The sequence below is a fragment of the Rana temporaria genome, chromosome 10 (assembly GCF_905171775.1).
Source record: "Rana temporaria chromosome 10, aRanTem1.1, whole genome shotgun sequence".
Lineage (NCBI taxonomy): Eukaryota > Metazoa > Chordata > Amphibia > Anura > Ranidae > Rana > Rana temporaria.
Genome location: NC_053498.1, coordinates 100,726,714 through 100,750,034, shown reverse-complemented (window position 1 = coordinate 100,750,034; position 23,321 = coordinate 100,726,714). Strand labels below are relative to the sequence as shown.

The window sequence follows — 23,321 nt, the reverse complement described above, 5'->3', positions numbered from 1 at the left end:
GTCCAGCTGCCTGTTGTAGCTCTTCCAGGGATATGGGAATATCAAGAAATTCTCTTTTTTTGTTGGTTTAAGTTTTTTGAAAGTTCCAATTTATCCAAAAATTGTTTAGCTTGATTCGTTAACTTTGACACCTTAGACTCCTATAGTGAGGTATAGAAATTAACAAATATATTTTGGATACTCCTTGTATCCTACTTCACGAACCCTTTTTGCATCTTTAACTGCTGCGATAGCCATCGGGCCCTCTTGCACTTGAGCTATCACAGCCATCTCCTAGTGTTATTGAATTTGAAAAAAATTACTATTCTTTGCTTTGGTTAAAAATAAAGTTTTTTATAAATGTTTTGGGCCTCCTGCCATGCTAAAAGTCTTTCTTCTGTAGGGTCCGTGATATAGTCCTGCTCTGTTTAATTCACCATTTGTATTACTTCCTCTCACTGTCTTGATGAGCTCTTAATTTTACAAATTCTTTAATCATTACTCCGTGTAGGCCCTACACTGTAGGGTAAGCCTTCATAGTGTCCCAAACTACTAATGAAGATGTTGAGTCCTTATTTTTATTTTCTTATTCTATCAGCTGTATTTGTATCATATCCTCCTCCGACATCAATGACGGCCACTGTGGATTCATTTTCCAAGGTGGAGAAGATAATTGTCCCTCTCATGACTAAAGTTGCCATTGCACCATTTTCCTAAAGACATTTTTCAACACTTCGTCATTATAGGGAGGAGGGACATAGACATTCACCAGCATAAAGTTTTTTTATCATTTAGTGAACACCATAACACAATGTAACAACCTTCCGGATCCTTACAATTCTGTTTACATAAAAACTGAATTGAGCGAGAGACCAATACACTAACTTCATGAGAATGTGTAGAATATACAGCGTGAATTTGATATGAAAATCTTGATCTTTCAAAGAGTGTTGTGTCCTCTCGCCCGAAATGGGTCTCCTGCAAAAATATTTCAGGTTTATAAAACTCGATTGCTTCAAAAACTGCTGGTCTTTTCCCCCCTATCCCCTTCACATTCCATGACAACACCTTTTTATTTTACTACTTGTTATTTAATTTCACACCACCTGATAGTCCAATAAGTCCTTAGCAAACCAGAGTGTCCTACACACCAAATGAAGAAAAAAAAATAAGAAAATGTGACATTGCGGCAGGCACATCGGAGACTTTTTACACTATTTTGGGACCATCGTCCCAGCTATAAAAATGTAATGATTACTGTGTAAATGAAACTGGCGGGGAAGGGGTTAAACACTAGGGGGCGATCAAGGGGTTGTGTGTGTCCTAGGGAGTGATTCTAACTGTAGGGGGGACGGTTTCACAACAACATGACGGAGATTACCGCTCCCAATGACAGAGAGCAGTGGATCCCTGTCATGTTGCTAGGCAGAACAGGGAAATGCCTTGTTAACATAGGTATCTCCCCATTCTGCTGCTCGGTGACATGATTGCGGGCCCCCAGCAGACCTCGAGTTCGCAGGACCCGCAGGCACGCTCCCAGAGCATGCGGCGTGCGCCCCCACAATGCTACAATTTAAGGGGGATGTACAGGTACGTCCATTTGCCCACTGCTACAATTGTGCCAACGTATATCGGCGTGCATCGGTCGGCAAGCAGTTAATGCATAGAATGCATTAAGGTGAAAAACCATGAGGGCTTACAACCCTTTTAATTACCAAGAGGAGATTCTTTTTTTTTTTTTATCAACAAGTTGTTAATTTTTTCAAGTGTATATAAGACAATAAAAAAAGGTGGCGTCCCAATAGTACAATGAGAACTAATGTACATTTCAGTATTGCAGTTAAAAGTTAAAGCGGTAGTTCACCCTAAAAACGACTTTCCCCTATTACCAGGGCTGTGGAGTCGGTAGATAAATGTTCCGACTCCGACTCCTCTGTATTAATATGCGAATGTATTTTATACATTCCTTGAGGGAAAGAAACGCAACCTACCACAGGACTACTGGCTGGGAAGCCAACAGTCTACTGTATTGCAAAAGACAAACACAATGAAAACAATCAAGTGACTGGATAGTAGCAGCAGGCATAAACATCAGGAACAGGATCTTTACCAGTTCAAAAATACAAACCACATTATTTGGTTGTTTTAGAACAAAAAGAAAGCTTATCTATAATGAACCAAAAACAAAATCTGCAAAACCTAGAAATGGTTTATATTAATCTTGAAATGTAGTTATAGGCTTAGCAAATGCAAATCAATTCAATGTAGAGTTCTAAGGAAGAGAATTGCCTCTGCCAGATCCTCTTTCATAGAGGCTCTTAAGTCAGACTTTATTATTTTTAGGGCTGAAAATAATCTTTCGACACTGACTTGGGTGGGTGGCATTGCAGTAACTATTCTGGCCACATCACTAACGATCTCTGGATAAACAAGGATGGCTTCTTCAACAGTAAGTTTTGATGAGCGATCATACTTTTCAACTTCTTTTAGTGCTTTATAAAACTCCTGTTGGAATTTTTTTATTTGGACACTTACTGGTTCTCTAACATGCGTTCCCTGTAAAAGCAGAACACAACACTATGGAAAGTAGAAGTATTGCAGCTCCTAATTGTGCGTTGCGTGCCATATAGTGAAGCACATGAAAAGCATGCTTCTTCACGGTCACTTAACGTGTTCGTTTTGCGGTTACGTGAGGCACTGCATGCATTGGTCTTTATTCTTACAGTAGAGAAGTCATTAATTATAACTTTTTGTGAATTGGGACATTTAAACTTGCTTTTTTTTTTTTTAATTCCAATCTAAATTTAGTAGGAGTCGGAGTCGGTGCATTGTTTGCCGACTCCGACTCCAGGTACCCAAAATTTCCCCCGACTCCGACTCCTCGACTCCGACTCCACAGCCCTGCCTATTACACTGCCCCCCCACATTACAATACGATTATGCCTATAATTTTTTTTTTTGCTGCTGTACATACCTGGGTACAGCTATTCACCCGTGTCCTCCGGGTTGCGAGTCCCGCGGGAGTGGGCGTTCCTAACATGGCGGTGATTGACGTTTTGACAAAAAAACGAGCTCCCTCCGTCGCGTAAGCCGCGTCACGATTGGCGAAAGGAGCCGAACGGCGAGTCGGCGCTATACTGCGCCTGCGCATCGCCGTTCGGCTCCTTTCGCCAGTCGTGACGCGGCTTACGCGACGGGGGGGAGCTCGTTTTTTTTGTCAAAACGTCAATCACCGCCATGTTAGGAACGCCCATTCCCGCGGGACTCGCAACCCGGAGGACACGGGTGAATAGCTGTACCCAGGTATGTACAGCAGCAAAAAAAAAATTAAAGGCATAATCGTATTGCAATGTGGGGGGGCAGTGTAATAGGGGAAAGTCGTTTTTAGGGTGAACCACCGCTTTAAGGTCATTAGTTCTCCCAAGTCAACCCAATATATTCTGATCTGAGATTACAGATGACCTGGGTACTTTGGGTAATTTGCTGGTGGTAGGCTTGCTTTATTTTCATAGTTATTTTATGTAGCGTGGTCCTGACATGTCCCCCAACTCTTTTTATAGAAGAGTGATGGCAGAAAAAAGGTACAGTAGTCTATCAAGTTTTATTTATATATATATATATATATATATATATATATATATATATATATATATATATATATATATATATATATATATATATATATATATATATATATATATACAGGATTTATAGAGGGGCCAACAGTTTGTGCAGCGCTTTACAACCTTAAACAGTACAGTTACAATACAAATCGATACAGGAGGTATCAGAGGGCCCTGCTTGTCGGAGCTTACAATGTAAGATTTATGTATGTATATTATTATTATATATTTTTTTGTCCGAGTATAGACCAGTGTTTCTCAACTCCAGTCCTCAAGGCTCCCCAACAGGTCATGTTTTCAGAATTTGCCTCGGATGCAAGGATGTGGTCATTACTAAGGCAGTGAAACTGATCAAATCACCTGTGCAAAATAATGGAAAGTCTCTAAAAACATGACCTGTTGGGGCGCCTTGAGAAACACTAGGCTAGACCTATGTTTGTCCCAAGCAAGTTTAAATCTACTTAGTGTTGACTGACTCACTAATTCTGCTGGAATTCTATTCCAAGCATCCACTACACTTTTTTGTATTTAACTATTTTTGGTAACTCCTTTACAAATCTTAGTAAGCAAAATATATGAGCCATCTTAAAGCGGTGGTTCACCCTCCTTAAAGCGGTGGTTCCCCCTTAAAAACAACATTTTTTTATTCCACTGCCCCCCCACATTCCATCACGATTAATGCTCTTAATATTTTTTTCCTGCTGTACATACCTTAGTACAGCATCTTCACCCGTGCATCCGGGTTGCGAGTCCCGCGGGAGTGGGCGTTCCTCACAGGCTGTTGATTGACGTTTTCCCCAAAAACGAGCTCTCCCCCCGTCGCGTAAGCCGAGTCACGGTTGGCGAAAGGAGCCGAACGGCGAGTCGGCGCTATACTGCGCATGCGCATCGCCATTCGGCTCCTTTCGCCAATCGTGACGCGGCTTACGCGACGGGGGGAGAGCTCGTTTTTGGGCAAAACGTCAATCAACAGCCTGTGAGGAACGCCCACACCCGCGGGACTCGCAACCCGGATGGACGGGTGAAGATGCTGTACTAAGGTATGTACAGCAGGAAAAAAATATTAAGAGCATTAATCGTGATGGAATGTGGGGGGGCAGTGGAATAAAAAAATGTTGTTTTTAAGGGGGAACCACCGCTTTAACATCAGTCTAGCATTACATTCGGCATAGTAGCGCGAGCTACAGTATGCCTATCTGTATTTTTTTATCCCCGTACTCACTGTGCTATTGCACATTGAAGATTCCGACTCCCGCGGGGAATGGGCGTGCCTATGGAGAGGGAGGATGATTGACAGCCGGCTCTGGCACGTCACGCTCCCCGAAGACAGCCGGAGTAGGTCTCGGCTCTTCACGGCGCCTGTGCACAGGCTATGCGCAGGCGCCGTGAAGAGCCAAGCCTATTTCGGCTATTTCCGGAGAAGCGTGACGTGCCAGGGTCGGCCGTCAATCACCTTCTCTCTCCATTGGAACGCCCATTCCCCGGAATCTTCAATGTACAATAGCACAGTGGGTACGGGGATAAAAAATGTAAGACCGGCATACTGTAGCTCGCGCTACGATGCCGAATTTTATGCTAAAATTTTTTAATAGGGTGAACCCCCGCTTTAATGCTCAACTGCTGATTGAGAGGGGGTGAGGCTTTATCAACTCTAATGTGGTTTAGGTATGGCATAAGTATCTGATTGTTAAGATTGAGTCTCCAAATACTTTGGTGATTGAACACTTTGATTTATGGCTGTTCATACATGGTTTTGATTGTTTTGAATGTTTTTAGTAAACTTATTTGATATATAAAAAATATATTTTTTTTAACAATGGAGCATTTTGGCCACATAAAATGCATAATTTGCAAGATGATATATTTTCTTTCTGCTTGTCTTCACAGAAACGACAACTTGCAGCACAAAGTTTAGCGTTTAACTTGAAAGATAAAGTTTTTTGTGAGCTGTTTCCAGAAGTAGTTGAGGTAAGCAGGGGTGGACTGACAACTCATGGGGCCCCCGGGCAATAGGAGATTATGGGGCCCCCCAGCAAGCTGCATGCTTGTTATTTAAAAATAAATAAAAAAACAAGATTTTACAACCCCTTCAATTAAAACCAGCAACTGTTGAGACAACACCTTGGTCAGGTCTATGTACAATGTAATGTACAGAGTATGTGGGTCAGGAGTAACAAACAAAACAACATATAGAGTATAGCAGTCAGGATGAGCACCATGTTCACATCAGAGTCCTCCCTTACATCAAAGTCCCAACATTCTCCCTATACATCACAGGCCGCAGGGTCAGTCCCCCCTTACATCAGAATCTCCCCTTACAGCAGAGCCCCAACAGTGGCACCCCCCCCCCCCCCCCCAGTGTGTCACCTTTTATCGGTGTCCCTTTACACACACCTTTGCACCTTAGTGTGGCAGGCAGCTGGCAGGTAAAGGCTTTAAAAACCCACTTGTTGCCGCCTCCAAACTGCACAAGTGAGTCATGGAGCCAGCTGAATAGTGAACTGCTGTGGTTGGCATTTAGGCATGTGATTAAAGGCCATGCTTGATGGGTGCCATGATGTCATGATACAGAGACAGTATACAGATACAATATACGGACACAGTATGCAGACACAGTATACACACAGACAAACACACAGTATACAAACCCAGTATACAGACAATATACAAACACGGACACACACAGTATACAGACACAATATACAAACACAGTATACAGACACAATATACAAACACGGACACACACAGTATACAGACACAATATACAAACACGGACACACACACACAGTATACAGACACAATATACAAACACGGACACACACAGTATACAGACACAGTATACAGACACAATATACAAACACGGACACACACAGTATACAGACACAATATACAAACACGGACACACACAGTATACAGACACAATATACAAACACGGACACACACAGTATACAGACACAATATACAAACACGGACACACACAGTATACAGACACACACAGTGACACACACACAGTATACAGACACAGTATACAGACACGGACACACACAGTATACAGACACGGTATACGGACACACACAGTATACAGACACGGACACACACACACACACACACACACACTATACACAAACATGGACACACAGTATACAGACATGGACACACACACACAGTATACAGACACAATATACAAACACGGAAACACACAGTATACAGACACAGTATACAGACACGGACACAGTATACATACACGGACACACACAGTATACAGACACAATATACAAACACGGAAACACACAGTATACAGACACAGTATACAGACACGGACACAGTATACATACACGGACACACACAGTATACAGACACAATATACAAACACGGACACAGTATACAGACACAATATACAAACACGGAGACACACACAGTATACAGACACACACACACGCAGTATACAGACACAATATACAAACACGGACACAGTATACAGACACAATATACAAACACGGACACACACACGCACACACAGTATACAGACATACACAGTATACAGACCCAGTATACAGGCAGACACACACAGTATACACACAGACACATTAAGCATATACATACACACACACAGTATACACACTTTTCATCTATAAATCAGCATAATTGAACACACTGCTGCTGCCCCCATCTCCTGGCATGCTGGGACTTGTAGTTCAACAGCAGTACACAGACACATTCGGTGGTAATACAGGAGAGGAGGCTTAGCCTGTGTTTTGGTGGGCAGGTAATCTGTAGGGACTGAGATGTAGCAGAGATTGGGGCAGAAGTTCAGAACATGCTTCCTCCAGGAGAAGTGCACTTCTCACACACAGAAAAACGATCTAACAGCCTCAGAGACAGCTCTGCTAGAGTAAACTCAACCCTCCCCCTCCCCCCCCCCCCCCCCCCCCCCTAAGCTCCTGACCCTAACGCTTCATGTACACTACAGCTCCTAATCTTGATTTTGGGAGCTTTTGGCTTTTTTTTTTTTGGCAAAGCTCCTAAACTCAACTCTATAAAAGCCTATGTGTCAATGTACACCTAGGCTTTTACCAAAATTTAGGAGCTGCTGCGATTGGGGGAACCTCCCCTCCTGAATGTGGAAAAATTGCATTCAGGATAGAAACCTTTTGACTGCCAGCCTAATACTAACCTACTTGAAGTGGATGTAAACCTGAACATTTTTTGATGTCACAACGTACAGTATCAGATTTCCTATCATCTGTGCCCAGTCTTGCCACACAGAATTAATCCAGCTCTGAGCAATCCTCCTTTTATTGTCCCTTAAAATCAAACGAACTTACAGAGAAAAACCTTAGTCCATTCCGCCCCCTTGCTGTGAGTGACAGGTTATAGACTCCACCCACAGAGCTCTAGACAACAGACCCACCCACAGAATCTGCAGTTTTTCAGTTCCTATAACAGACAGAGGGGAAACATTTGACAGGTAAGGATACATGCAGGAGGCATGTATAGCCTTATAGATCAGCACTATGGCAGTAGTTTAGAAAGGATGAGAGTGGGTTTACATCCACTTTAATCTTTTAACACTGCACTAACCTATACAGCAGCCTATGCACCTCCTGAGCCCCAACATCGGAAACCAACAGTTCTGCATCATGAAAAACGTAAACCATGCCAATTGATCAGTTGAAAAAAAAAAAAAAATGTTCTGAGTAGTGGCCATAGCCACTTTCCTTGCATTGTGTGATTATTTCTCCCCTTTGTTTTGCCTGTTTGACAGTTTTTGTGCTTTGTTAGGAAATAAAGAAGAAGCAGCGCGCACAAGAAGAACTAACCAACCGGCCACAGTCCCTTCCTCTCCCAGACGTAGTGCCAGACACAGAAGCCCACTTTGGTCAGAACGGAGCCCCACTCTTGAACGGCCATGCCCCCTTGGCAGCAGCAAATCACCCCGGTCTACAACAGCCAAACCGTAACCATGGACTTTTAGGGGGTGCCCTGGCCAATGTCTTTGTCATAGTGGGATTTGCAGCCTTCGCCTACACAGTCAAGTATGTACTAAGAAGCATAGCCCAGGAATGATGAGATTTACCAGGGGCATCAAGAAGAATCTGAGACCAAACTAGCAATAGTCGGGAAAGAGCAAATGAACTGCTAGGAGAAGACGGACTCGCTCAGCACCACGCTCGGGTCATTTCTATTTGTGCTACAGTTGTGCAAAGTGATATATCAGTTGGCTCATGGGTTTATTATTATATATATACATATATATATTTTCTTTTTTAGAACATGAGATGAGTGGTTGTGTATTTTCCATGACTGCAAACTAAAAAGAGACCCTGTACTATGTTCACTGCAGCCTCTGGTGCTTGAATCAGCCGGGCGTCTTCATTTCCAACATCTGCTTTAATCCAATGAATTTCCTCAAGCTCTTCTTTAAAAGCTGTCAGGGAGAGGGCTATGTTCTCTGTACTGGATCCGCGATGAGATGTGGGCCTGTCATCTGCTGTATAGACAGTCTGTTCCATTCCAGCATACAGGCTCCAAAAAGATTGGTCCAGTTTTGTACGTCGGCTATCCGGTGATAAAGTCTGAAAGTTTAATGTTGACATTTTCACATGTCCTGTTTTTTTATTTTATTTTTCCTGTTTTAGTGTGTAAGTTTTAGCTCTGAAAGTGAGGTAAAATTTTAAAATCAACTATGGAATGATTGTATCACTTGATTTATATCCCGTTTAGAAGTGGATATTAAAAGGTTCATTCAGTGAGATTGAACGTAGGAAACTTTTGAATATTTGAATGGTACTTACCTGCATGACCCATTGATCAGGTAGAGATTTAAAGGATAATTAAATCTAAGAACATCAATGTATTATATTGCAGCATAACTGTCCTTCGGTGTGTGCATTACTTTTGTTGTTTTTCAGGCTAAGAACATATTTAGCAAGTACAGAAAAACCTCCTAATCATGTTGGACATGCAGTTTCCAGGTTACCGTATTTATCCGGGTATAACGCGCACTTTTTCCCCCTGAAAATAGGGGGAAAATCAGGGGTTATACGCTGATCCATGCCGTCTCCGAGGTAAGAGGAGGGACGAGTGCCGCTGAATTACAGAGCCGCGATCTGCTGGGCCACTCACAGCCACGCCTCCTGGCCCCGCATTGGGCAACTGTCTATCATATGAGCGGGGCCGGGAGGCGTGGCTGTGGGTGACGGAGCGCCCGGTACACAGGGTATCGCGGCTCTGTAATTCAGCGGCACGGAGCGCCCGGTACACAGAAGATCGCGGCTCTGTAATTCAGCGGCACGGAGCGCCCGGTACACAGAAGATCGCGGCTCTGTAATTCAGCGGCACGGAGCGCCCGGTACACATAAGATCGCGGCTCTGGTTCAGCGGCACTCGTTCCTCCTCTTCCCTCGGAGACAGCAGGGATCTGACACTGGCGAGGCTGCAATGATGGGGGTTTCAAAGTTCTTTATTTAAAATGTTTTTTTCCTGAAACTTCCCTCCTAAAATTGGGGTGCGCGTTATATGGCGATAAATACGGTACTTCCTGTGAGCTAAACTGGAAGCATAAAATAATATATTGTGTTTCTTCTGTTAAAGGGTCACTAAAGGAAAACATTTTTTTTGCTGAAATGACTGTTTACAGGGTATAGAGACATAATAGTTAAAGTGGAGGTTCACCCGAAAAGTTAATTTTTAACATTAGATTGATGCTCATTTTGTCAAGGGGAATCGGGTAGTTTTTTTTAAATCGAAGCCGTACTTACCGTTTTAGAGAGCGATCTTCGCCGCTTCTGGGTATGGGCTGCGGGACTTGGCGTTCCTATTTGATTGACAGGCTTCCGACGGTCGCATACATCGCGTCACGATTTTCCGAATGTCGGTGCGCAGGCGCCGTATAGAGCCGCACCAACGTTTGGCTTCTTTCGGCTACTCGTGACGCGATGTATGCGACCGTCGTAAGCCTGTCAATCAAATAGGAACGCCCAGTCCCGAAGATCATACCCGGAAGCAGCGGAGAAGATCGCTCTCTAAAACGGTAAGTACTGCTTCGATTTTTAAAAAACTACCCGATTCCCCTTGACAAAATGAGCATCAATCTAATGTTAAAAAATTTTTTCGGGTGAACTCCCGCTTTAACTGATTCCCTTTAAAAATAGATAACCAATCATATAATTAGTTTCGTTTTTGCTGTTGTTTCCTGGTTCTCTGATGTACAGAGACAAAGAGCCAATATAGGGCAGTGATGGTTTGTAAAATGAAACTGGATTGGTGCTGAGGGGTTTTAGACACACAGTAATCGCACCTCCTTGATTAGTCACCACAGTGAGAAATCTCCCAGTACTGTGGTGATCAGGAAACAGACAACCAGGAAGTGTCCAGAACAGAGAGGAATTACAGCAACATCAAAGCAAAAACGAAACAATGAGGACATGAAACCAGGACTGCAGTAAGGTAAAGGAAGCTATTTAGCTAAAAAAAAAATTCCTTTAGTGACCCTTTAAGTACTAATCATCACTATTGCACAGAAATGGGAAGAACAAAATCAGACCTATTTGAAGTCTGGCCTGAGAGGCCACCATGTCCCTCTCAATAGTTGGAGTGGAGTGAGTTGGTGTAGTCATTCCCGGACAGGAAGTGTCGGTGCAGCATCACCAGGTGAAAATAAAGAAAGAAAAGCCTAAAAAAAAAAAATTAATTGGGCCCACACACACTCAAGGACTTTAAAGCTACAATATATTTTACATTTTTATTTTTGATCGCAAATGTACTTCAGGACCAAAGATGCACTATATTGTCAAAAGTATTGTGACACTTGCCTTTACACGCACTTTAAAAGCATCCTAGTCCTTAGGGTTCACTATTGAGTTGGCCCAACCTTTGCAGCTATAACCGCTTCAACTCCTCTGGGAAGGCTGTCCACAAGGTTTAGGAGTGTGTCTATGGGAATGTTTGACCATTCTTCCAGAAGCACATTTGTGTGGTCATACCCTGATGTTGAACGAGAAGGCCTGGCTCACAGTCTCTGCTCTAATTCATCCCAAAAGTGTTCTATCGGGTTGAGGTCAGGACTCCATGGGCCAGATTCAGAGAGCGATACGACGGTGTATCTCAGAGTTAGGCCGGTCGTATCTATGCGACTGATTCATAGAATCAGTTACGCATAGATATGCCTAAGATCCGACAGGTATAACTGTGTTATGAACGTACGCGGGCCCGACGCAGTGTTTTTACAACGTTTACGTAAGGGTTTTCCCGGCGCATAGTTACCCCTGCTTCTATGAGGCGCAGCCAATGTTAAGTATGGCCGTCGTTCCCGTGACGAAATTTGAATTTTTTACGTCGTTTGCGAATACAGATGGACGTCGTTTACGTAAGCGTCGAAACCAGTGACGTCGTTGTGACGTCATTTGGAGCAATGCCCGCTGGGAAAATTTCCAGACGGCGCATGCGCTATTCGATCGGCGCGGGGACGCGCCTGATTTGAATAGCACCCTCCTCCTAGCTACGGAATTTGAATTCCGCCGGAGGAATTACGATCCGCCGCCGCAAGTTTGGAGGTAAGTGATTTGTGAATTACCCACTTGCCTCTAAAACTTGCGGCGGCGGATCTTAAATCAGATAGATTACGCGGATCTAAAGATCCGCTGATCTATCTGAATCTGGCCCCATGTCTTTTTGGACCTTGCTTTGTGTGCTGGTCCAAATCATTCGGTGGAGGGGGGGGGGGGGGGGGATTATGGTGTGGGGTTCTTTTTCAGGGGTTGGGCTTGGTTCCAGTGAAGAGACCTCTTAAGGCATCGGCTTACCAAGACATTTTGGACAACTGCATGCTCCCAACTTTGTGGGAACATTTTGGAGATGGCTCCTTTCTGTTTCAAACCTGACTACCCACCAAAGCAAGGTCCATAAAGACACGGATGAGCGAGTTTGTGGTGGAGTAATGGTCAAACCTTCCCATAGACCCGCTCCTAAACCTTGTGGAAAGCCTTCTCAGAAGCTGTTATAGCTGCAAAGGGTGGGCCAATTTCATATTGAACCCTATGGACTAAGATTGGGATGCCTTTAAAGTTCATGTGTGTATAAAGACAGGTGTCCCAATACTTTTGACAATATATTGTACACCTGGTCGATGTTTAGTTTTTGTCTATCGCACACCATGAAGTTAATCTTGCAGTCCCCATACACTAGGCTAAAGTGAATCTCTACTTTGCAATGAAGAGCCAAACAGGTTTGCGTTCATGCAAAAAGGGGGTTTGCCACATGGGGCCCTGGGGACCTCTGAGCCCTTTAATAAAAAAAAAAAAATATATATATATATATATATATATATATAAAAATAAAAAAATTATCTTTTTTTTTATATAAAAAAAGGGGGGTTGCCATCCGGGGCCCTGGGGACCTCTGGGCCCTTTAATAATAATAATAATAATAATAATATATATATATATTAAATAAAAAAAATATATAATAAAAAAAAAATATATTACATTTTTTTTTTTATAAAAAATAAATAAAAAAAGGGGGGTTGCCATCCGGGCCCCTTACAGGTGTACTGCCTGTACCCCCCTGATGGCGGCCCTGGTGGTGGGCTACTCAAGTGACTCGCAAGTGGTGGACACATGATGGCCCTTGTCACTTTCTCCTCCATACCTGGCAGAACTGGAACATGAATAGAGCAGGAGTGGACTGAAGGAAAGGAAACTATATGCTGGAGATGTATAGGAAATGAAAAACAAACCTTTTTTTCTTTGCACAAGTTTTTGTTAAAGCTAAAGAATAATCTGCTTATATTTTGCCTTCTCTGGTATACATTTCCCTCCCCATATCAGCATTTAGGCTGGGAAGAAAAGGCTAGATGATGCTAAATGTCCTCCAGCCCGGAAATGAGGCTGGCTCTACTTAATTTGCTGTAGCGTCTAATAAACACTATGATGGGCTCACATTGTGCTGTGACATCCGAATAAAGCGGAGTTCCGGCCACAATTTCACTTTTTAAATATAAATACCCCTGTAATACACAAGCTTAATGTATTCTAGTAAAGTTAGTCTGTAAACTAAGGTCCGTTTTGTTAGGTTGCTACAGCATTTAGACACTTCAGAAAATAGAAATTGACTGGGGCCATCTTAAGTGTGGGCATCATGAAGCCAGACTGTATGACTTCCTGGATTTCATCCTTGCAGATCTTGCACATGCTCAGTGCTGCACAAGCAGTGTAATAGGTTTCAGATCAGGTTTCAGCACCTGTACTGTCCCAAGTCACATGATTCTTCGAGACTGGGGAGTGCACAGACTCTTGGAAAGTTACACCCACTACATTTCCAGGAGTCTGTGCGGTGTAGGTTAGGAAGCTTAAGCACCTAGGTGCAGGAAGAGGGAAGATTAATTATTCTGCCTAGCAACAACACTTTGAAGGCATCTGAAAAAAAAAAAAAAAAAAAAAATCTTAAAGGACTAATGACATTTTTTTAAAACTACTGATGTAATGTTATATTTATGGGTGGTACTCCACTTTAAGCAATTTCAGGATTAGAGAGGAGCCTGTACAACTGTGCAAGTCTGAAGGCAAGTCTGTAGTTCAGTCTTAAATCAAAACTAATTGCAATTTAAAAAAATGTATAGCTGTTACTGTAAGCTTTTATGGCAGAAGCGACTGTCATAAGATCTTTTTTTTTTTTTTTTTCAACTGTATGCTGACTGCCGCGGATGTGCAGCTCAGTGTACACTCCTGTAATGTGTAAGCATTATCTATGGCCACTCAAAGGCAGAGAAAGAAGACTGCGGACTAGGAAGGAAACCGGGAGAAGATGGCAGCGATTGGCTTTACAAGGGGGAATGCCAACACTGAAGAAAGATTCACTGAGAGGTAAGTGGGGCCATAAATTGGAATTCCATAACTTGCCAATTTTTACAAGGACCCACCTGATGGGACCACAGTGAGTACAGTTCCATAGTGTGTTTCCATGGTAACATAGATGCAAGTAAAGCTGACCTAAACTGTAAACTTAGGTCTGCTTTAGTCAGGGATAGTATGGAGTGGAATAAGTCTCCAAGTCATTGCCGGTCAGCTGTGCAGATCCGTGATTCTACATTTTTGGATTATGTGACTTAACCACTTCCATACCGGGCACTTGCGCACCTTCCCGCCCAAGCCAATTTTCAGCTTTCAGCACTGTCGCAATTTAAATGACAATTGTGCGGTCATGCTACACTGTACCCAAATGACATTTTTATCATTTTGTTCCCACAAATAGAGATTTTTTTTGGTGGTATTTGATCACCTCTGCGATTTTTATTTTTTGCGCAACAACTAAAAAAAGACCAAATTTTTTGAAGATTTTTTTTAAAAAAAATTCTGTTAATCGGCACATATGGGTGGCACTGATGGGCACTTATGGGTGGCACAAATGGGCACTGGTCACTAAGAGGTGGCACTGATGGACACTGAGGGCATTGCTGGACATCATTAGTCAGTGCCCATGTTGCCAGTCAGTGCCCATGTGTGGGCACTGATTGGCATCGCTTGTATTATTTATTTTATTATTTTTTTATCTATTTGTGCTCCGGGGGGCACTCCCTGGTGGTCCAGTGTGGGGATCCGAGGGGGGGCTGCGCTGATTGTTCAGCGCGAACCCCCCCCATCAGGAGAGCCACCGATCGGCTCTCCTCTACTTGCGTCTGTCAGACGCGAGTGAGGAAGAGCCGGTCAACGGCTCTTCCTGTTTACATCGTGATCAGCCGTGATTGGACACGGCTGATCACGATGTAAATAGAGGCTCTTTACCGAGATCAGAGATGCAGGGTGTCAGACTGACACCCCGCATCACAGATCGTCGCGCTGCGCGACCCGGCATGAAATCCTGCAGGACGTCAATAGACGTCCAGTCAGGATTTCACAACCACTTCCCGGACGTCAATTGTACATTGACCGGGCGGGAAGTGGTTAAAGGGGTTGTAAAGGTACAATTTTTTTCCCCCCTAAATAGCTTCCTTTACCTTAGTGCAGTCCTCTTTCACTTACCTCATCCTTCATTATGCTTTTAAATGTCCTTTATTTCTTCTGAGAAATCCCTTGAGGGGGCAAGCAGGAAAGTCAGGACACCCACTAACACAAAGCTCCTTTTCTCTATCTGCAACGTAGAGAGCATCCTGACTCTTCTGCTCGCCCCCTCAAAGGGAGGGGGGCGAGCATGGTACTCCACACCAGGGAGAAAGCCTTGCATTACTGTGTGGAGTTACAGACAGAACAGGAAGTGAGGATTTCTCAGAAGAAATAAGGACATTTAAAAGCAAAATTGAAGGATGAGGTAAGTGAAGGAGGACTGCACTAGGGTAAAGGAAGCTATTTAGGGGAAAAAAATGGAACCTTTACAACCCCTTTAATTCCATACAGGGCTTTTATACACACATCCATACCCGGCCTATTCTGGCACTTCTCTCCTACATGTACAAATCATAATTTTTTTGCTAGAAAATTACGCAGAACCCCCAAACATTATATATTTTTTTAGCAGACACCCTAGGGAATAAAACGACGGTCATTGAAACGTTTTATCTTGCACGGTATTTGTGCAATAATTTTTCAAACGCCTTTTTTTGGAAAAAAATTGTTTCATGAATTAAAAAAATAACAAAACCGTAAAGTTAGCCCAAGTTTTTTGTAAAATATGAAAGATGATGTTACACCGAGTAAATAGATACCTAACATGTCACGCTGTAAAATTGCGCACACTCATGGAATGATGCCAAACTTCGGTACTTAAAAAAATCTCCATAGGCAACGCTTTGAAATTTTTTACAGGTTACCAGTTTAGATTTACAGAGGAGATCTAGTGCTAGAATTGTTGCTGGCACTCTAACGCACGCGGCGATACCTCACATATGTGGTTTAAACGGCGTTTACATATGTCGGCGGGACTTGCGTGTGCGCTTGCTTCTGCACGCGAGCTACTGGGGACAGGGGCGTTAAAAAAAAAAAAAAAATTTTAATTTTTTTATTATCACTTTTATTCCTATTACAAGGAATGTAAACATCCCTTGTAATAGGAATGTGTGTGACAGGTACTCTTTATGGAGAGTATATTTGAAAAGTATATTTTTTTCCCAAAAAAGTGTGCTTGTAAGACCGCTGCACAAATACGGCGTGACAGAAAGTATTGCAACGATCGCCATTTTATTCTCTAGGGTGTTAGAATAAAAAATATATATAATGTTTGGGGGTTCTAATTAGAGGGAAGGAGATGGCAGTGAAAATAGTGAAAAATTACACACATTAAAATTGCTGCAATGCCAATATAATGTAATGCCAACGGCCACCACCAGATGGCGCCAGCTTACAGAAGCTTCCGAAGAGCTTGGGACTTCACAAGGCCGCAAAACCGCGGCCTCAATTACCGGCCGTCGCGGACCTGCCGCGCGAGGTGGGGGCGCACGGAGACACAGGATGCGATCGCGGCGGCCGGTAATTGAGGCCGCAAAGCCGCGGCCTCAACTACTGGCAGGCGCGGGCCACAATTTGTCGCCAATGCGATCTGGCGCCCGGATAGAGCATTTTGTTTCCAATGTTACTGTGGTCAATGCCATCCTTGGTTGGCTGCTCGTAGTTCCTGCGGTAGGGAAAAAAAACATTTAGATATGCGCACAAAGCTGCATAGAAAAAATCCGCACACACCCATCACGTCATGGATACTTACACAGCTGTGTTGTCATACATCTTCCTGCGTTTAGGCTCTGGGGGTTCGAGAATGCCGTACTTTTCCCGCTGCTCTGTCGCCTGGTCTCTGGATTTTGCCTGCACAGAAAGACAATTGCAATCATGGCAACGTTCCTACAACTGGTCTCATGTTTATCCCCCTATAGGGGAAAAGTCTATCCACTGAGGCTTTAAGAAATCACAAGTTAAAGTGACACTACGCTAAATATGAGCACCAAACACTTTCACTTTTAACATTCAAAACAAGCATCCATGCTTTAATATTCTGAGAAAATAGGATTTTTGTACTCACCGTAAAATCAATTTCTCTGAGTTCATGGACGGACACAGCAGCATTGACCTTAGGGTTATGTACCTTTTCTCTAGGAGAGACTAGGCAGAAAAAAACAGCACTTTTAGTGTTAAAAACACTTTTCAGTACAGCACCTCCCATGGGGGCGTGTCCCCCATGGTAGATCCCACTCTCTAGAAGCATCCAGCCTCAGTTCGTAGACAAGCAGTACAAACAAAGAAGGGGTGGGTGCTGTGTCCGTCCATGAACTCAGAGAAATGGATTTTACGGTGAGTACAAAAATCCTATTTTCTCTTTCGTTCATGGATGGACACAGCAGCATTGACCTTAGGGACGTCCCCAAGCAGTGTCAAAAATTTCGAGGGGTGGGAAAAAACACAGCAAACCAAGCTTCACCCCAAACAAACCAGAGTTCCTCAACGGAGGAACTTCAACCTTAAACTGCCGCCTGTAAAACCTTGCGGCCAAAGGAGGCATCCGAAGATGCACTCACATCCACCTTATAACATTTTAAGAAGGTGTGGATTGACGACCAGGTCGCCGCCTTACAAATCTGTAAGACAGACGCTTGGTGACGGAAAGCCCAAGAGGCACCAATCGCCCTGGTCGAATGCGCCGTGACCTGAAAGGGAGGCACCCGCCCCTTTAGGGCATAGGACTGGAGCCCGACTTGTCTGATCCACCTAGAAATGGTGTCCGACGAGACCGCCAGACCTTTTTTAGGACCAAAACAGATTATAGCGCACACATGCAAAAATGACATTTATCCTGCAAGGCTAGTTAAAAACACCTGAACATATTCAAAAATACGGGGGTTTGGTCACACTATATAGTCATATAGTGCTAAGCCCACTTACTGCGACAAAGTACCCCGAATTAGTGGGTCCTACCCTAGTAATAGAATGAAAGAACCTGGGTCTCAACCATGGGAGATATACTCCTCTATGTGGGAGAACTAAAGGGTTTCTTCCTATACACTGGTGGCCACTAATGTGAGGTAATGAAGAGGGGGAGGGGTGCTCCAGCCAAGAGACCTGGTCAGGGTCTATACAAAATACAAAAAGATACTTGGTGGGCACACCCTAAAAATGCTATACATCTAAGCTGGTGCTGCTATAAGACCAAATACAGTACAAAACAGATTATAGCGCACACATGCAAAAATGACATTTATCCTGCAAGGCTAGTTAAAAACACCTGAACATATTCAAAAATACGGGGGTTTGGTCACACTATATAGTCATATAGTGCTAAGCCCACTTACTGCGACAAAGTACCCCGAATTAGTGGGTCCTACCCTAGTAATAGAATGAAAGAACCTGGGTCTCAACCATGGGAGATATACTCCTCTATGTGGGAGAACTTTTTTAGGACCAGTCACCAACACGAACAGTGAGTCCGACCTCCGAAACGAAGCCGTAGCAGACAACTACACCCGTAGGGCTCGAACCACGTCCAAGGAATGTAAAGTGGTCTCCTTCTGGTTTTTCGGCTGAGGGCATAAGGATGGAAGAACAATGTCCTCATTAATGTGAAAGGCCGAAACAACCTTTGGAAGGAATGATGGCTGCGGTCGCAGCACCACCTTATCCTTATGGATGACTAAGTAGGGAGCCTTGCAAGACAAGGCCGCCAGTTCAGATACTCAGCTGACCGAAGTAATTGCCACCAGAAAAAACACCTTCTGAGACAGAGTCAACAAAGGAATTTTCCGAATGTCCTCAAACAGAGCTTCTTGAAGCGCCGAAAGAACTAAATTCAAGTCCCATGGAGGTAGCGGAGGACGCACAGGAGGGGCCACATGCCGGACCCCCTGCACAAACGTACGCACCAGGGAGTGCGACGCCAAGGGTCACTGAAAGTAGACAGCTAGAGCCGAGATCTGACTCTTCACCGTACTCAAGGCTAGAGCCTGATCCACTCCACGCTGTAAAAACAGCAAAATTCGGGACACCACGTATGTACGGGGGTGCCACTTCATCTCTTCACACATAGAGATGTAGGCCTTCCATGTACGATGGTAAATCTTTCGTGAAGTGGACTTCCGTGCCCGTAGCATGATAGAGATCACCGGGCCCGACAGGCCTCGGTCCTTCAACACCTGGCTTTCAACAGCCACGCCGTCAAAGCCAGCGACTGTAAAGCAGGGTGAAAGATAGGACCTTGCGACAGAAGGTCTTCTCTCAGGGGTAGACACCAGGGAATGTCTGCCACCAGCCACACCAGGTGGGTGGCACTGATAGATGGCTTTTGAGGGCACTGATTAGCAGCACTGGTGGGCACTAAGAGGACTGGTGTCCCTCCAAAAGAAGACGGTTAACAGCTTTCTTCTTTCTTTCATGTTGACAGCCTGAAAAAATAAAAAGCCAATAACTGTCTTCTGTTTGCTTCCTTGAGCAGCTGTGATTGGCTGACAGCTAATCACATGATAAAGGGCCCGCTGTGATTGGCCCTTAACCCGATCTGTGATCAGCCAAATCCCAGCAGCGGGAGAATGGAAGGACGTCCATGGATGCCCTCCTGGCATTTTAAGCCCACGCTGTAGCCATCTTTCTGCTATAGCTTGGGCGAAAAGTAGGAAAAATCCAGTAATACACTGTCTCAACCTGCTCTGCACATGTTCAGTTGCTCTCCATATTTAGGCACTGTTCAGTTTGTAGAGGCTTATCTGCTGACAGCCTTAAAATTGAATTAAACCCTCCTATCTTTTACAGCCAAGAAAGCTGCTTCTGTTTGATCTGCAACTGCCATGGTATTGCACATGTGATTAGTTATGACACCAGCCATTTGGTGGAGGACACAAGTTTGTAGAGGACACAAGTAAATTAGACATTAAAGGGTCACTAAAGGATTTTTTTTTAGCTAAATAGCTTCCTTTACCTTACTGCAGTCCTGGTTTCATGTCCTCATTGTTCGTTTTTGCTCTGATGTTGCTGTAATTCTCTGTTCTGGACACTTCCTGGTTGTCTGTTTCCTGATCACCACAGTACTGGGAGATTCTAGTTTCATTTTTCAAACCATCACTGCTCTATGGCTCTGTATAGCACAGAGGCAGGATAACATGCAAAAACGAAACTACAGGTACATTATATGATTGATTTTTATCTATTTTTAATCAATTTTAAAAGGAATCGGTTAACTATTATGTCTCTATACCCTGTAAACAGTCATTTCAGCAAAAAAAATGTTTTCCTTTACAACTCCTTTAAGCAATCCTGGCATTCCAGGAATGTAACTGTTTTTCAAAACCATTAAATGAATGGGTTTAATTCCGCTTTATGATTTACTGCTGTTCAGGGGCACTGGGCTTCAGTAAAATGACAGCCTCCAGCAAGAAGAAACAAGAAACAGGAGCAATGCTGGACGCAATCTACAGTAGGGTGACCAGACATCCCCAGTTTCGGGGGACAGTCCCCTGATTGAGGACACTGTCCCCAGACCAAGTCTGTCCCTGGCTTTGTCCCCAGATTGGATTTAATAGGGGGCAGGGGCGATTTCAAAGAAAGTCAGTGCAGAATTAAAATAAAAAAAATTGAATTACACCCCCCCGATCCGCCGTGCCTACTAGCATAGGGGGGTTGTATTTTTCCCATTATCTGTGCCCCTTTCTGATGATCATGTGCTGGTCGGAGTGGAGGGAATATTTCTTCAGTTTCGGGCGCATGCCCATTCAGCTCCGCTCGCATGTTCTTCCGCCTTGGCTCAAATCCTGGCCAGCCACCTGCCTTCTTATCTCTTTGCCTTCGATGGCAGAGTGATCTTCCTCCGCTCTCCATCCAGTAGTAGCCGGGGCCTAGAGAGTAAGGCTTTGTACACATGATAGGATAGCCAGAGGACAACGGTCTGAAGGACCGTTGTCCTTGGTTAACCTATGAAGCTGACTGATGGTCCGTCGTGCGTACACACCATCAGTTAATAAACCGATCGTGTCAGAACGCGGTGACGTAAAACACAACGACGTGCTGAAAAAAACGAAGTTCAATGCTTCCAAGCATGCGTCGACTTGATTCTGAGCATGCGCAGGCTTTAAACCAATGGTTTTGCGTACTAACGATAGGTTTTGACCCATCGGTTAGGCGTCCATCGGTTAAATTTTAAAGCAAGTTCTCATTTTTTTGACCGAAGGTTAAATAACCTATGGGACCTACACGCGATCGGTTTGGACTGATGAAAACGGTCCATCAGACCGTTGTCCTCTGGCAATCCTATCATGTGTACAAGGCCTAAGGCTGCATTCACACTTCGGCGTACAAAATCGCAGCGTTTTGTCCCGCGAATTGCGGCGACAAATAGCGGCGTTTTGTACCGCGATTCGCGGCGACAAAACGCAGCGATTGTGAATGCAGCCTGAAGGAGGACACGGGGTGTCTATGACAGATCCGCCACTGTGTAGTTCTTTGATGGGGGTGTAAGGATGCTTTGGGTTGTAGTAACTAGATGGGAATGCTGGGAGTAGTATTCCTGCATAGCTGTGAGTGGTTGGGGCAGTGCTGGCAGTTGTAGTGCCTAGTTGGGGATGCTGGGAGTTGTAGTTTCTAGCAAGGAATAATGGGAGTTGTAGTCTCTGGTGGGGGATAATGGGAGTTGTAGTCTCTGGTGGGACATAATAGGAGTTGTAGTCCTCCCATAGCTGGCAGTGTGAAGTGTTGGGAGTTGTAGTCCTCCCTCTTACCTCCTCCAGCCGGGCGGTGATCAGTCTGCTCTCCCAGGCTCTCCCCGGGGTTCCGGTGATCGGATTGGGGGGGGACGGAGCTCTTTGCTCTCTTTGGGGCCATCGTGTGTGCTGTGTACTTCCGGGACGCCGTCCGTCACCTAGCAACCGGGCACGTGACTCGAACACCTTGTCTGCACTGCCCTCCTCCCCGGTGTCCCCGCCCCTGTGTATATATATGAGTGACAGATGTCTTCTCTGTGTAGACCGTCTCCCGTCCCCGGCACATAGCGGGTGTTCTAGTGACCCGGATCCTCACACATCCTCCTCTATGGAGATGGTTCCCATCTCCTATGCCGAACGCCGAAAGCCGCCTGAAAAAAAGGTCCAGGACGGCGTTCGGCGTGGAGATGTGAACCATCTCCATAGAGGGCAATGTTACATCATCCCTCTGGCGTGTCTGGGCGGCAGCGGGCATCACACTACAGGCGACAAAACGCCTATGTGTGAATGGGCTCTAAGACTTGAGAGGCTGTGAGGTGGGCGGCGATGGGCAGAGAGTTGCTGATTGTTGCCATTACTAGTAAAGAAAAAATATGTCCCCGGATTTCATTTTAAAAATCTGGTCACCTTAATCTACAGCACACACTAACTTTGGTAGCATAATTATTAATGTGCGATGTTAAATTATTAATGTGCAATTCCTTGCTAAAGAACGTTATTTTTTTATCAAGTTGTTATGGATAAAGTTGGACTTTAACTCTTATGTTCCAAGAGATAGTTTAGATACCATCCCCCATTCACATCGTCCCTGGCAACTACATACAATTATTGATGGGAATGGAAAATGCTACAAGTAAGCATTTCAAACTGTTTCTTTTTCTGTGCTTCTATTTGCAGTATTTTGAGTTGGTGACAGGGTCTCTTTAAGTCGCAGAACATATGACGTATTCATAAGTGGACTTCATTGTTTTACCCAAGTCTTCCTGAAGGCGTGTGATACCTAAAGTCTGCCACTAGGTGTCAGGCCTGTAGTGCGAGTCTGTGGCAGCAAGCCTGGCGCTCGG

At 44.3% G+C, this 23,321-nt stretch overlaps 1 protein-coding gene across 3 annotated transcripts in view; it reads left to right on the top strand.

Annotated features, from left to right (window-relative positions):
- The window catches only part of UBE2J2 (ubiquitin conjugating enzyme E2 J2), a 51,326-nt gene extending 41,951 nt beyond the window's left edge, over positions 1 to 9,375 (top strand). For all 3 annotated transcript variants that reach the window (XM_040325840.1, XM_040325841.1, XM_040325839.1), the window contains 2 exons: positions 5,490 to 5,570; positions 8,385 to 9,375. In XM_040325840.1, the coding sequence (XP_040181774.1) occupies positions 5,490 to 5,570; positions 8,385 to 8,669 (366 nt within the window). In that variant the 3' untranslated portion in view covers positions 8,670 to 9,375. The remainder of the gene's footprint in view (positions 1 to 5,489; positions 5,571 to 8,384) is intronic.
- Positions 9,376 to 23,321: the final 13,946 nt, after the last annotated feature.